Source organism: Ambystoma mexicanum, chromosome 11 (genome assembly GCF_040938575.1).
Source record: "Ambystoma mexicanum isolate Mex_15411 chromosome 11, UKY_AmexF1_1, whole genome shotgun sequence".
In the NCBI taxonomy this organism is placed as follows: domain Eukaryota; kingdom Metazoa; phylum Chordata; class Amphibia; order Caudata; family Ambystomatidae; genus Ambystoma; species Ambystoma mexicanum.
Genome location: NC_090934.1, coordinates 206,564,991 through 206,579,491, shown reverse-complemented (window position 1 = coordinate 206,579,491; position 14,501 = coordinate 206,564,991). Strand labels below are relative to the sequence as shown.

The 14,501-nt window shown below is 46.1% G+C and overlaps 1 protein-coding gene across 3 annotated transcripts in view; it reads right to left on the bottom strand.

Annotated features, from left to right (window-relative positions):
* Positions 1–14,501, bottom strand: part of DHDDS (dehydrodolichyl diphosphate synthase subunit) — a 330,055-nt gene that overhangs the window by 233,386 nt on the left and 82,168 nt on the right. For all 3 annotated transcript variants that reach the window (XM_069622858.1, XM_069622859.1, XM_069622857.1), the window contains exons 2-3: positions 11,370–11,492; positions 10,334–10,450 (exon numbers count right to left, since the gene is read on the bottom strand). In XM_069622858.1, coding sequence (XP_069478959.1) covers positions 10,334–10,450; positions 11,370–11,432 — 180 coding nt within the window. In that variant the 5' untranslated portion in view covers positions 11,433–11,492. The remainder of the gene's footprint in view (positions 1–10,333; positions 10,451–11,369; positions 11,493–14,501) is intronic.

Sequence of the window (14,501 nt, the reverse complement as noted above, 5' to 3'; positions counted from 1 at the left end):
GGCTGCCGTGGAAGCTACTTTTCTACCAAAACCATAGAGTTTCTTACTTTCCTTGTCGGGGGGAGCCTCCGAGGAAGATAATGGGGTTCCAGCTCTCTTGCGGGTGTTAGTTACGACTAGAGAGTCTGGCTTAAGTTGGCCTCTAATATATAGAGGGTCCGACTGGGCTGCTTTAAACAGCTTCTCTACTCTCGGGTTTACAGGTCTTGTCAAGTTTGGGTTGACAAGGGATGGTGCTATTCTGCGTTGAATAGATTTCAGGATGGGAATGGTCTGGGCTACTGTCTTCCTTTCCCCTATTAGTTCCTCCGCGAAGTCCCTCTCTTCTTGGACACCTTGTGTGTCTATGTGGAAGTGGTTAGCTGCCCGAGAGAGCAGTTCATTCAGGAGGGGCTGATTATCTATTGGGGAATCAGACACTGGGGCTTCCCTTTCGACTGGTGAGTCCATTCTGAAAATATCTGGGCTATTTTCTGGCTCATCCTCGTCTTTGTCCTCCCCGTAATAATCTGACACTGCGAGATCTTCTGGTGTCTCAAAATCCTGGCCCTCTATAAGGGAAGAGTCTCCTTGGCCTGTAGGGAAAAGGCAAGAATAGGGTTGGACCTCGAAGGGGTCTGAAGCCTTTACTGGTGTCTCGACCCGGGGCCTTTTATTTGAAGGGATAGGGTCCCTTGAACCTGAGGGAGAAGATTCCTGAGGGTTTAAAGCTAGTAGTTGGTCAGGGTGTCTTTCGAAGAAATTTGCTAAGGAGGACATCCTTGACATTACTCTGTCAATGTCCTCGCATGACCAGAGTTTTGAGCTTGGGGTGACCTTGCTGGAACTCTCTATGGACTGTCCCTGAGAAGACTTGGACGGGGAAGTCAGTTCTATTGTTGTGGGGGATTGCAAGGGTTGTTTCCTTTGTTGCTTACCCCCTTCCCCGTGGGTGGAAGTGTGTTTACCCTTCCCCTTATCTTTCGACGCCTGGCGTCGAGGATCGGAGGTGGAATCCCTGTGTTTCGAACTAGGCTTCGAAACTGGGCCCTCCTCACTCCCAAGTGATGTACCCTTTCCCTGGGGTGCAGGCTGGGGATGGAAGCCGTGTTCGTCTCCGGACGAGTGATCTTCCGTGATGTTAATGGGCGAGGCACTATGTGCAAGTGTGGAGGCTTGCCTGACGTCGTGCGGCGACCTCGACCGGGACCGCCCAGAGGACGTCCTTTCGGACCGCTCCTTCTGTGCCTCTTTCCGAGGTTTCGACGACGTCGAATCTCGGGTGGGTTTTTTGTGTTTAGCGTGTGTATGTGTAACGCTCTTGTCGCCGGGAGACTTCCCCATAGTCGCCGGGACGGACGACCTTCCGAGGCCGGGGACGTGCGTTAGGCTGTCTTTCGACGCCTTGGTGCCCTCCCCGTCCGAAAGTCCGGCGTCGCTGCCGTCGCTGAAGGTACCCTCCGCCTCCATAGCTGCTAGCTTGGCGTGGTGGGCCCAACGCTTGGTGGAGCGGTCCTTAAGAGTTTTTGTCTTAAACCTGCTACAGGCCCTGCAACCCGCCTCGGGGTGGTCTCTGGGCAGGCAAAGGTTGCACGTAGCGTGCTTATCTACCCAAGGGTATTTCTTATTACACTTGGGGCAAAACTGAAAGGGCGTACCCTCCATACGCGCCTGTGGGCAGCGGGCAAGTGTGTGTAGGTAAGAAGGTGTCTATAACCGAGTGTGGAAGTGTACCACCCCCCACTCTCCCTACTTGTAGGGCCGAGGCCAGCGGCCCAGGCCCGAGCCGAGGCGGAAGCCTCAAGGCCCAATCCGTCGGGTTTCGACGTTGATCTCCTCCCCGGTTCGGCGTCGAGATGCTGGTCGACGTAAGGGTGACAAAATGGGGCAAATTAGAATTAGTTTTAAGTGTAAATATGGCAAAGCCAGGGAACTCCGATGAAGTGCTTCCGACCAGAATGGCGGAAAAAAACAATCTGGGGATCCTAGACGCGTGAGGGATCATGGGTACAGTGGACGTCACACTAGGGATAGTATTACTGGCACGCCCTGTGTCGACGCCCTTTTTCGATTTTCGAAAAACAAACTGTAATACTCTGCAGCTTCCACTAGATGTCGGCCTATGCACAGCATGTGATCTAAGCAGATTCCACAAGCCTCAGAAATATATATATATGGGATCAGTTGGGGAGGGCTGAAAACAGCTCTGGTTTGAGAGGGGGTCAATAAGAAGGGGGGGGGGGGGGTGATGGTCTCTTGATGGAATTAAGTAGGGGAATAGCTTGGCTAGCCGGAGGAGTTTTTTAAAATATTGTCCACAAAATCTGAGTCTACCACTGCTTCCAGTGTAGCTATATGGAAGTGCTCAGCCGCCTTACTAAGAATGGCGTTAAACACCATTTGGTAGCCGACAAGAGAGGCTTGACACCGAGGAGACAACGAGAGGGTCAAGGCAAATGGGGTATGGGTAGGGGATGGACAAGGTGGGTTTTCATCAACTGGCTTATCTCCCCCAATGCAGGGTGTGATCAGGAGGATCATTGAAGGGATCATCTCCCCCGTGCATAAGACCTCCTCATGGAGAGGGTCTGAGGTCCTCTGGTATTTAGGTATTGTAGGTACATCATAAGGGATCGCCTCATGAGGCCTTTTTGGAGTGAGCCTCTCCGAAAAATCCACACATTTTTCTAGCCTGTTCATACAACCCTCAAATGTCTCCCTGTTCCATATATGTTAGGCAGAAACCTGTGCAGTTCCCTTTGGGAACACTGCAAAAGATTTAGGACTACAGGTGTTAGCAGTAAACCCACTTGGTAGCAGTCTGTACCACCCAGATTTACCTGGTAGCTGTGGCTGAGCAGTCCGACTTCCCTCAAGAAGAGTTAGGCAGTATGCAAAGTATACACAATAGGCACTCAGATACAATAGCACAAGCAAACACTGACCAGAGCTTTGGTATCAAAGTATATAATTATTTAAACACACTGTTTGAAACACTCCAGCACTCTTATTTGTAAAACACTCTAAACACAGTTACTATTATGATATATACAACCCTTATTCCTTATCAGACAAGTCTTAGTTAACACCACTTATTTCCAGACAGAGGTGAGCGCTTAACTATAGATGGCACTCCAATAAGTTCATGAAAGAGGAAGGAAAAAAAGGCAGAATATGTGAAGATACACCACTCTAAGATTTAGGAACACTTTTAGCAAGGCAGAAGAACAAAAGTCACCTGTGAGCCAAAGTTCATAGGCTGGGCCCACTCAGAGAGAGCAGAGCACAAATGCGCCCAAGATCACACAGTTACACTAGGCTTTGAAAGTCTTGCAGGGAGTTCGAAAAGAGTTTAGAGAGGCTCAGAAAAGTTTAGCCAGGGTGTCCCAGGCTAACCCAGGTTCAAAAGCCGGGGGCTAAATCTACCCGTACAGTCGGTGGCAAGGGAAGCCAGGCGGAACACGGTACCTTAAGTGGGACGGATCCTCCAGCGGTGGCAGTTGTTCCTGGCAGCAGGTGCAAGTCTCGGCGTCGTCCAGGGGAAGAGAAGATCTTGACTTGGAGGAAAGATGAAGGTCGTTGCACTGCTAGGGAAGAAACCAGCCGTGGATTTTTCCGGCTAAAGGTATTACCCTTTATTTCGTGGTCATGGTAAAACGTGGTATTTCGGTTTTCGGGGTGCTTGGCATAGGCCAGGCGGCCACGAGATGCGTCGGGAAGGCGAAAAGACGGTGAAACTGGTTATCCCCACCAGTCAAAGGAAGAAGACTCTCCGGCGAGAGATCTCTGTCGTTGGAAAAAGTGGTGAGACGGTTCAGCAGGGCTCCACCGGTGGTGTCGTCATAGCTGGTCGGCTCAGCTTCTCCCTCGTCTGATTCTTAGGTCCTGTGGCGACTTCTGAAGTTCCAGTCCCCAAAGCCCTGCTTTTATGCAGAAAACCCCCACTCAGCCTAGCTGTCACTCAAACATGCTAAGTGGTGAGCCAGCTGGCTCACCACTTGGGCCAATCAGGACAGAGTGCGACTTGAGTTGCCTAGGCAACTCAGTCCAGGGTGCCTAAATCCCCCTCCACCCCTCCTAAGTACCCCAGACAGAGTGGCACCACTTTGGAGGGCTTCTGTGGAGAAGCCCGCCAAAAAGTGGAACAAAGGGCTCGACTTGGGTTGGAGTCACAGAAAAGAACACAAATGCCATTTTAGAACAGAGTTTTGGTCAAAAGTACCAACCGGAGAATTAATCATAAATAAATAAACCGGCGGGATGTTCGAGGCTATCGTAATTAAATAAATAAAGATAGTAGCCTCGAACAATGGGAAAATCCCATAGAGAAATATTCGGGTTGAATATAAAAAGTAGTATCCACTGCCACCAGCCAAAACTCGATCAGGGGGGACGGAGACGTGCCCCCTCGACTAACAGACCCCGGGGCAATCGAATTGCCCCGGCCAGTACATCCACAATATGATGGTTTGTACTGGTTCTGTTCAGAATTCAAGACTAGTAAAGTCAATGGGGACTTTACATGCCCTGGGAGACAGTAGTCAGCCCCAGGGTACGGAGTCTATACTGAGGGGTCACTATGACACCCCTGTGTTACTGCACTGAGGGTGCTGTGTAACACACATCACAAAAACACATGAAGCCCTATGGAGTAAAAGACCCCATAGCCCATTAAACACCTCTAGAGTCAAAGGAATACACTCAAATCATGTCCAAGAGGGAGGGTAAAAGAGTCTCACTCTTGGCAGGAGGAAAATATCTGTGTTTATTAGCCGCCGAGACGATCTATGTGAGACTTTCGCTGATGCTCGGCGTTACGGGGAGGTGTTTAGGCTGGGAGGGCGGTTGCGTAGAAGCTTTCTGCGCAACCAGAGTCTGTTTAAGCATCGGCACGCTCTTTGAGGGCGCGTCGACAGTCTTGAGGGATTTGGTGCCCTTACTTAGAGAGCCCGGATGCATGCCGCTGGCGTGGTTACGGGGAGGGCTGCCGATCCTGCGAATTGGCAGGTGTTGAGGAACTTGGTGCCTTAAACCACTTTGACTGAGAGGCCGCAGCGGAACCGGGGGTTGTGTATTTAGTCCCAAGTGAAGTGGGCGCGTCCTTGTCGCCGGGGTGCATCTTCCCCATAGCACGACTTGTGTTGTGCCTTTTGGGGCCAGAGACGGACGTCTGCTCCGTCGTAAGGTCAATGGCGTCTGTGTCGGAGCCATGGTCGTCGCTATGGGCCTCATCACTTTTGGCACCTGCGACATCGCATAGGCCACCCACCGTTTAACACAACGCTCCTTTATGGTTTTAGGACATAGGAGGTTACAGTGCAGACAGGACGCCTCAACGTGATTGAGGGGGGGACACTTCATTGCACCGAGGGTGATAGTCTTTCCAGGGACATTTTCCTTTACAGGAAGGGCAAAATGTAAAGGGGGTCCTGTCCATAACAAAGGTAAACTAAAGCGACGACAATACCAAAGGAGCAAAGAGAGGGGATAAGGAAAGACATTCTTAAAAGAAAAACCCCTAGATCCCCACTCTCCCTTCTGTGTAGGCCGGCCAGAAGGCCCAGCCACATGGTCGACCGGAACGCCAGCAGTCAGGTCTGTCTTCGGCGGCGGTTCAGTAGTCGAAGGGGAGACTAATATTACATGTATGCGACCAAAGGTCCTCGAAAGACAAGACTCAATACTCCACGGTTACCACTAGATGTCGGACTATATGCACAGCATATTATTCTAAGCAGATTCACAAGCATCATAAATGCATTTTATGCTTACTGGGACTTTACAAACAACATGTCATGAGATGGATGGTCCTGCAGCCCAGCCCTGGGTACACAGTGAAAAACATATATTTGCACTTCTCCTGGCAGCATGTGTGCATATTTAATGTAACCAACTGCTGAGTGTGTCCACTTTCCCAAGGATGTCATACCAATTCCCTATAGCACCAATCCCCTCTCAGTGGGGCTGGGGGGGAATCTATGTATGGATCTCAAGTTGTCTCGCAGCTATGTCCCAAACCCTGTAGGGATGTTCAGTCCCCGTTGGGATTCACGGGGCCTCCAAATTTCCTTGGGCCGAACCCAGTACACAAACCTGCTGCCCTCCACCCATCATCCCGGCGGTGGGCCTAGTGTTATACACCACTAGTGTCCGTTTTCATGGGAAATGTGGTGATCAGTAATTGTTACATTTGATTTTGATCGGATTTCCACATTTTCCCCAGACTGGATTTGCCATCTATCCTGGAACGCATTCATTTGTGGAGATAAGGCATACCCCATGGTCAATTAGGCGGGGGTTGCTACTTGGGATATGTTCTGTCGGCAGTGTGAGGCACCTCTACATTCCTTGCACCGGATCGCCGCTAAGCAAGGTTTTCATGAGAAGACCGTCACAGATATGGGTTAAAGCAGGGAGTGCCAAAAGCTCCCTCGTGGAAAGCAACCTCTTGCTGAGACGCCGAGAACGATACAGGAGGCAAGCCGGTGACTGAGAAGCCAGAAAGCCAAACTGATTACCCTGAGAGAGTGCCAAGCCCTGCAAGGTCACCATGGAGCAACACAGGTACCGGGGTGAACGGTAAGCTGCTAGATGTAAGAAATGGAACGTGTGAAAGCCAGGAAGGCACCCTCCATTAGTACTCCAGCACAATTGCAGATACGAAGAAATCAAAGAAAGTAACGAAAAAGGCTGGTTGGGAAACAGACGGAAGGTGGGAAAGAGTTAGAAGACCAACAGAACTCGAAGTTAAAGAGTGGGAGAGCACTCCCTGACACAGTGTCCCACGTGAATTAAGACTGTCAAGTGAACATAGTAAGGAGGAACAGAAGCCAAAAGGAAAAACTTGGGAGAGAGGAACTCCTTATACAAGTCAAAGTATACAGAACCTAAGAAAGGTTGAATTTCAAGAAATTGAAAGGCATACACTTAAAGCAAAGAGTGAGAGAATATATTAAGGAGAGACATACACAAAACATTAAAAGGAATATAAATGCCATTAAAAGTTGGGAGCATCTACAAGAGCTCCTGAAGCAAACGCCAAGGTTTCATAGAAGAGCCACATAAGGAATACATTTTTAACCGGAAACATTTATATCTCGAGCATAAAAAGAAACACGAAAAACCCTGAGAAAAAGCCAGAAGAAAGAAAGCATGAAGGAAAATGACCAGGAGATGAGACATTCCGTTGGCCTACTTTAGCTATTCATATTAGTGTTAGGGTCAGACAGAGTTTGGACATTTATTATGGACTTCCAGACGACAAACGAAAACAACTTAAGTTACTTTAGTCAGGCATGGAAAAGCCCATAGCAATAGGGATAGATGGGCCTTTTCTTTATCATTTAATTAAAAGAAAGTTACATGTCCAAAATGTGTCCGACACTCCTTCCAAACTGCCATAACTCCCAGGGTGGTGCCTGTGCAGTCAAAGAGTGAGTGCTGCACTTTTATACTCGATTACACAATATCTCTAACATTACTCAGATTCGGCATATGGTAAGCCTCCTGCACACTAGGCAGGGGAGTCCTGCTCCTTCGGGGCATGGATCAATGGCCAACTGGGATCCCTGGGGATGTCTATCGGACATATCCTGCTAGTAGTAGTTGCCATAATTTTGGGTCTGTCTTGTCTGTCAATGGTGGGCAAAAGTCTTTACCAACACCTATTCTGAAATGTTACAACCTGTTCAAGTGCTTTACTGTCATGTTGAAGATATACAATTGTATAACCTTTGGAATGCGATGTATATTCCTCTATAGTGGAGTGTAATGAGACTGGAGTGAAGGTCTCATAGAAGGAGACTGTGGAGGAAATTTGTGAAATGAAAATTGTATGTACTTCCAGGCCTTGCACTACATTATTATAGTGACTAGCCCCTGTAACCTGCCATATCTAAACAGCGCCTCGTGCTTATGTGAGATGGACACTGTAGAACATACTGCCCATGTATTTGCAAATAAGGGCACTTGCTTAGCTTGTTGGATATATATCTCTCTCGGAGATCACCTAGATGAAACCCAGAGACACACATCGAAAAGACTAGGGCCTTTTGTCCCTCACCTCAGTTATACAGTAGGCGTTACCCCCCTCATTTTTTATTAAGTAAACCTTTTAAAAATCAAGCAGCTATTAATTACTACATCATTAAAATGTGTGTCAAATAAAATTTCAAATCCGCAAGACAGTGTACAAAAGTGCATCAAAAGAATTCCATTACAGCTACTGTTTTTCTAATTTCAACAGCACCTCTTTCCACACATATGCTGCAGCACCAGTGAGGTAGTTGTGTAAACTGTACTCACATTGGTGAGAGTGAAGTTGACCCGAATTGGTGACAACTTTTTGGTATGCTCTACAATACTGCTCCTTCCGCATAGGACACTCTAGTTGTAAATGTCTGCCAGTCTCCACCTTTTGTTTGGACAGGCGGTATACCTTGCTATCAAAGGGAGTAACCGCCCATGCGCCATGATACGGATGGTGAGAAAAATGCATATAAATAATGAATCGTCTGATCAAGGAAGAGCAAGTTTTGGCAAATTCTGCATATCACTTTTTTTTTTACTCAACTTTTGCATGTTGGCCGAAAAGGTCCAATCCACTGTTTTTACCTTTAATAGGTGGAGGTAAATAGGACAATAGTTAGCTGGAGGGGGCAGCAAACCAATATTGTGTAAATGGGTATGTACCGTTTCCTCAAAATCAGTATAAAATGGATTACCAGGGTTAGCTTTAGTACAATACACTAGAGCGCTTTGAGCGATGTCACACCCAGTTCGCATCTCAGAGCCTCAAATGACACAGTCTGTGTAATGCCCGAGATGGAACGCAACAGTTTCCCCTCCAGTACATACAGCCACTTGAAATATTTCGATGGCAATGCCTCTCTATGTCGTCTAAAATTGCAGGAATAATACTGACTTTATAAATCTCGAATAAGCCCTCTATGTTCCGTTTGCCCTTCCTAAGAATAAACTGACTGATGACTTTCCTGAAGCCTTTTTGCGTAATTTATGTCTCAAATATTCAAATTAGGGAAGGGAGTAATACGGACCCCCAGTCTTACTTCTGGATGGTACGCCCATGGCCATAATTTTTGTATTCTTATAATTTATCAGCATATTATTATTAGCAGCCTAAGTGTGCAATGCATGCAACGAGCGCTGCAGGCCTATGGGCGTATCAGTATGATTGTGTCGTCAGCATAGGCCAGCCAGGGTATACGCTCGCTGCCTATGCGTGGTGGAAAATTGCAGCAAGTTTAGAGAGCCTGGTCCATGTCAGAGATGTATATATTAAAAAGGAGTGCTAAAACACACCCCTGCTTAAACCCCAACAATGGTGTACAACCTGGGGTACAGGGACGCCTGGGTTAGGAACGGAGGACACCCATGAGAGAGGGATGGCCTTTAGTGTGCTGCTGTTGGCCAGCTTCTGTCAAATCAATGATATTGCGTGCATTATTTGAAGTACAACACATTGAAGTTATTTTTTATGGACATCTGCGACCCATTTGAATTGGGTAAGTTGCCTGTTGTGCAAGCTACTGACAGCATCTGCAAACCACTTTGCACCAATGTTATTCCAGTCTGCAGATTTCGGTTACATTGGCATTTAGCTTGCATGTTCCAGTGAAAATTGTTTTCCCTTGAGTTTGGGTAAAGGGGCGGGAAAATGTGGATCAGCTTATGGATTTCTGTTGCAACTGTATTCTTTACATTGCAATGAGGATGATCAGAAGCAGGATATTCTGCATGCATGGCCTTTGATATGAAGGCCAATACTGCACACCGATGTGTGTGCCTGCATGGGATTGCACTGGGCATTTCATACCATGAAAAAAATATATATATATATATATATATATCCAATCTTAGCTAGGGGTAATGTACTCTTGTTAATTAAAGGGGGAACATATCCAAAGTGAGTTCATAATAAATCCTACCTCATTTCTACAGAATGGACTTCCTTAAAACATCACACTCAATTAGCTTGCATCATGAATTACTGATCAACCTGCTAAAACACACATTGGTCTGTGGCAGAAGTTGTGGTGAGATTTCAGGATATCTTTTGCTTCTTGTGACCAACAGAACACATCTGCCATGTAAATTCTTTTGCTCTGCTCCCTCTCCTTGATATAAATTTGGAGTAGGTCTCACCCCCTTCCCCCATATCATATTGTCCCCAGCATTCACTTGATGTGCCTCTCCTCCTCCCCCAACCCCCCCCCCCCGACAGGTCTTTGAAGCAGCACCAAAACGAATGAATACGAGATCTATGGCTACACCAACTGTGGAATAAAGCTCTCTGTGGCAACCCGCAAGTAAGGCCTGGCATGCGACACCTTACCTGAGCCAGCTTTTCAAAGCCCAGTGAGTGACCTTGCTGCCGCTCAACGTGTTGCTTCTTGGCATAGCGTCGATTACCATCCATGATGAAAGCCACATGTTTAGGCATTGGACCAGCCTGTGATGATAAACAAATATGAACAAATGCCAACTCTGCCATTTCATGATCAGACATCACAGACCATTACCCATTACATCGCACGTCTGCAAATCTCCACTATCAAATCTCCCTATACACACAACCTGCTCACATATCGTGCATTCAAACGCTTGGGTTGCGTGCACGTTCAACCCATGCTTTCTCTGTTTTATGCAAGGAACCCATGTATTCCTCACCTAATGTGCTCTTCACCATGCTTAGATGACCATTAACTCAACTTCTGGAACCTATACACAGATCCCTGCACAGTTAGCGCTTGACCCCTGTATTCGGCAATCTCAGTTCTCTCAACTCAAATATATTCTGTGCTCAGGGGCTCTCAGCTCATGTCCTCGGGATTCTGTGCCTAGGCCACTTCTGCACCCAATTTTAAAACACCTAGATTTTAGACTTGCAATGCTTTATTTTAAGCTCATATCACCTGCATTCTGTTCTCTGATCCCTTACACCACACTCTGCTCACAGCCTCTGAAAGAGTCCCTGGACCCCAAGTTCACATTGACCGAGTCAGCTAATGTCCTCTGGATTCAGTTTCTGATACCCTGTGCTACAAACCATCACAGACCTGTATTCCAGTTCGACTGGACTGTCAGTTTATGTACTCTGGATTAGAGGCCAACTGTCCCCTGTGTTCCTGTGCTATGCATGCAATGCTTAAGATGCACCTGTACCCTGAGCGCTTGTCCCCTGGATGAGGCTTACAGATAACCCTATACATTTCAACTAATGTCCTCTGCGTTCTGTGAACATATCCACATGATAGCCTCGGCAATGCCACCCACATATTTTACTACACTTGCATCTTTCAAATACACAGATTCTGTTCCTCAGTTGAACAGTGATGTGTTCTCCACTGGCATATCACAATGACCCTCACCTTAATAATGCTAGCACACAGTCGCTCGAAGACATTAAGCTCGCCCTCTCGGATCCACGACATTCTCACTCTGGGATTGGGAAGAGTCAATTGTCCACTGTTCCAACATGCAGAGGCCACCCTCTTAAAAGAAAAATAAACACTGGTCATACAGTTATATGATATATGATATATGATATGGCATTTGTAACGCGCCTATACACAAGTGTTTCAAGTTACCCATTATTTAAGTGACAAAAGCAGCAATATTTCTTAGGACTTCTACACATTCTTATTTATTTCTTCAATGTAGTCATGTGTAAGGGGTCAGAAATGGTGTCAGGTCAAAGGATCGAAAGCCATTTTTTTTCTAAACCAAAATCACCGGAAATAAAAGTTTTGAATGCTTTTATATTTATATATTTTTTTTAGTTTAGTGTGCAAAAAAAAAAAGTTTTTTTAAAAAAGGAAAACGGGAGGGGGGAGGTGGGGTTAGGGGGAGCCACCATAAAAAAAAAATACAAAATAAAAAAAAAAAATTAAAAAGACGGATTCAAAACTTTTTTTCCCCCCGGCACTTGGTGTCGAAAAAAAGGCATTTGATCCTTTTGTTTTAGATACTTGTACCTACAACCGTCAGAAAGGCAAGACTGACACAAACTTGTTGTTTTCTCACATAAAGCCATTCAAATTAAAAAAAGGGGTGAGAAAAACGCCCATCTTTCCCTAACCCAACACGTATGTCCCTGCCTAACAGACTAAGGCTAAAGAAAAATGACTACGATAAACTGAAAGCAAAACGTATTCGACCCTCACATTAACATACACAACAAACGTATACAAGGTTAATCTGGCTGTCTTAAAGGCCACAAAACAATATATCAATTCAAACTCAAAAGTTGTAAACCGTAATCCTTGTGACCAGGGTTGGCCCTCCTTCCCCTGGTGCAATTCAGGAAAATCTGGTGTAAATTTCAGTTTCAAGAACGTTTTATACAATAATAAAGTTCCGTCCAATGTAGCATACGAAGTCTTTTGCATTCAATATAGCCTTTCCTTGGTCCAGTGAATGCCTCTCTTTCAAAGGCTTGTTCACAAGTCTTTTCTTCCAGACATAAATTTATGAATCAAATACAAGTGTTCCTTTCTCCATAGGCCAAACACTTGTTAGCATATCCTACTTCTTCTTTCAGAAGAAACACGTTGGTCAGGATGGTTCAACAATTACTTTTCTGAAATGCAACAATTCATAAAAAAAAATAAGGTGATGGAGTTACTACTTCTGTTTCCACACATCCTTTTTGCCACAACCACAGTACTTTAAATCATCATCATCATCATCATCATCATCCTGGCATACTCGCCTGCCAAGATAAAACTCTCACTACTACAATTTGTACTCTGTGGTAATGTTTGTTCCAAACTCAAGTGCTTCTCTCGATAGTCTGGACTCTTAACAGAATGTGTTAGATGTCTTCCCAATCTGATATTCCACAGAAGAATGATTGACAAATTCTTTTGGCTCTAGGCAATGCAAGTTACAATTCTCTACCCCTTGGTCTCTTATACAAGGAGGGCTTTGCTCCTGTAGCCTTTGTTGGCTGGTTGTGTGACGGCTTGGCTGCTGGCAATGTTAGTTACAATTTTCTACCACTTGATGTCACTTTTTTGGGAGAAATCTACCCAATTTGCTTCTTTCTCAATTTTCTGGCTTGCAATGTGTTAGTTATGTTCCTCTACCTGGAATCCCTCATTAGGAGAGTTAGACCCAATTTGACTTATTATCACTTTGGACTTAGCAATGCAGGTTACAATGCTCCCCTATATGGAATCCATCAATAGAAGAGTTGCGCCCAATTTGCCGTAATTCAATGGTTCAGTATTTAAAATGCTTTTTCTCACTTTGCGGTCTCCTTCAGAGCGCCCTGGGGTCACCTGCTTCAGGGCAACTCACTGGCATGTCTTGGTGTCTCCTTCCGATCGCTGGCATTGCTGCCATTTCTTCAGAGCCTCTTCTACTTCCGACAGCTCCCGTTGGTCTGCTGCCGTGCGTGCTGACCTTCAACAGAGCTCTTGCAGCTCTGCACACTCCCCAATGCAGTTTGCACACCGGATCATCCCATAGCGTGTAGGGAGCCTCTTTCCCTCACAGCGTGGTTTATTTCAGCGCTGCTTCCCGCTACAGGTCCTCTGCATGGCCTTAGTTTCCCATGGCCATCTCTTACACAGCATTCTGCTGCCGCCACAAGGCCAACCTCAGCTGCAGCTTCTCTCGCGCTTGCCCTGAAAGTCCTTTAAATTTTTAAAGTTCCCGCTCAGGTGTTTGCCATTAAAACAACTAGACCGCTCACAACATTATACTAACTCAGAGCCGCTCTTCCTCATCTCAGTACTAAAGAATATTATCAACTTCAAGTCCCATAATGATCTATTTGTCTTTAGTTCAAAATGGTCAATTTCACAATAAGCCATTTAGGCTACTGGAACATTAGGGGAATCATTTAGAAGGTCTCCGATTCCCCTCCGATGTGATCCTCCCACATATTACCACCCCCCTGGGTCAGGATCCGGTAGCGGCTGCCTTTCCCTAGCCACATGAGAGGAGGATCTCACTAGATTCATCTTGCATGCTTCCTTGTAAGGATCATCAAATAGCAGTTGTAAGTTGAAAAAGTATGAGTAAAGCAAAAATAAAGAGGGGCGAAAGGATAAGTCTTGCACATTTTTGTGTACAGCAACAGAGGTGGAGAACTTACAAAAAGGTAACGTGGTAATGAATAATACTGCCTTGATGGGAGTGTGGGGGTGGACGCCAATCTCCTTGGTCAAAATATGCCCACCTCTCTGGAAGTGAGTGCATGTTTACTGTAAAGCAAGTTTATTGTATATAAACTGCCGGGCGGGGCTAGACAACGCCTTAGAGGCAGAACTAACCTGATTCTCCCAGAATCGCACAAGAGTTACACTTTATATACATTGTTGCAACAGTCAACACACTCCCACATATTCCGTTACAAACTCATCCCCTCAAACATGATTCACTAACCTTGTACAAGGAAATCTAATTCCTCCCCACCCACCCACCAAAGTCCCACGCTCGAATTGGATACATTGACTTAACCACCATCCTCTTCAAATATATATTTGCATTAG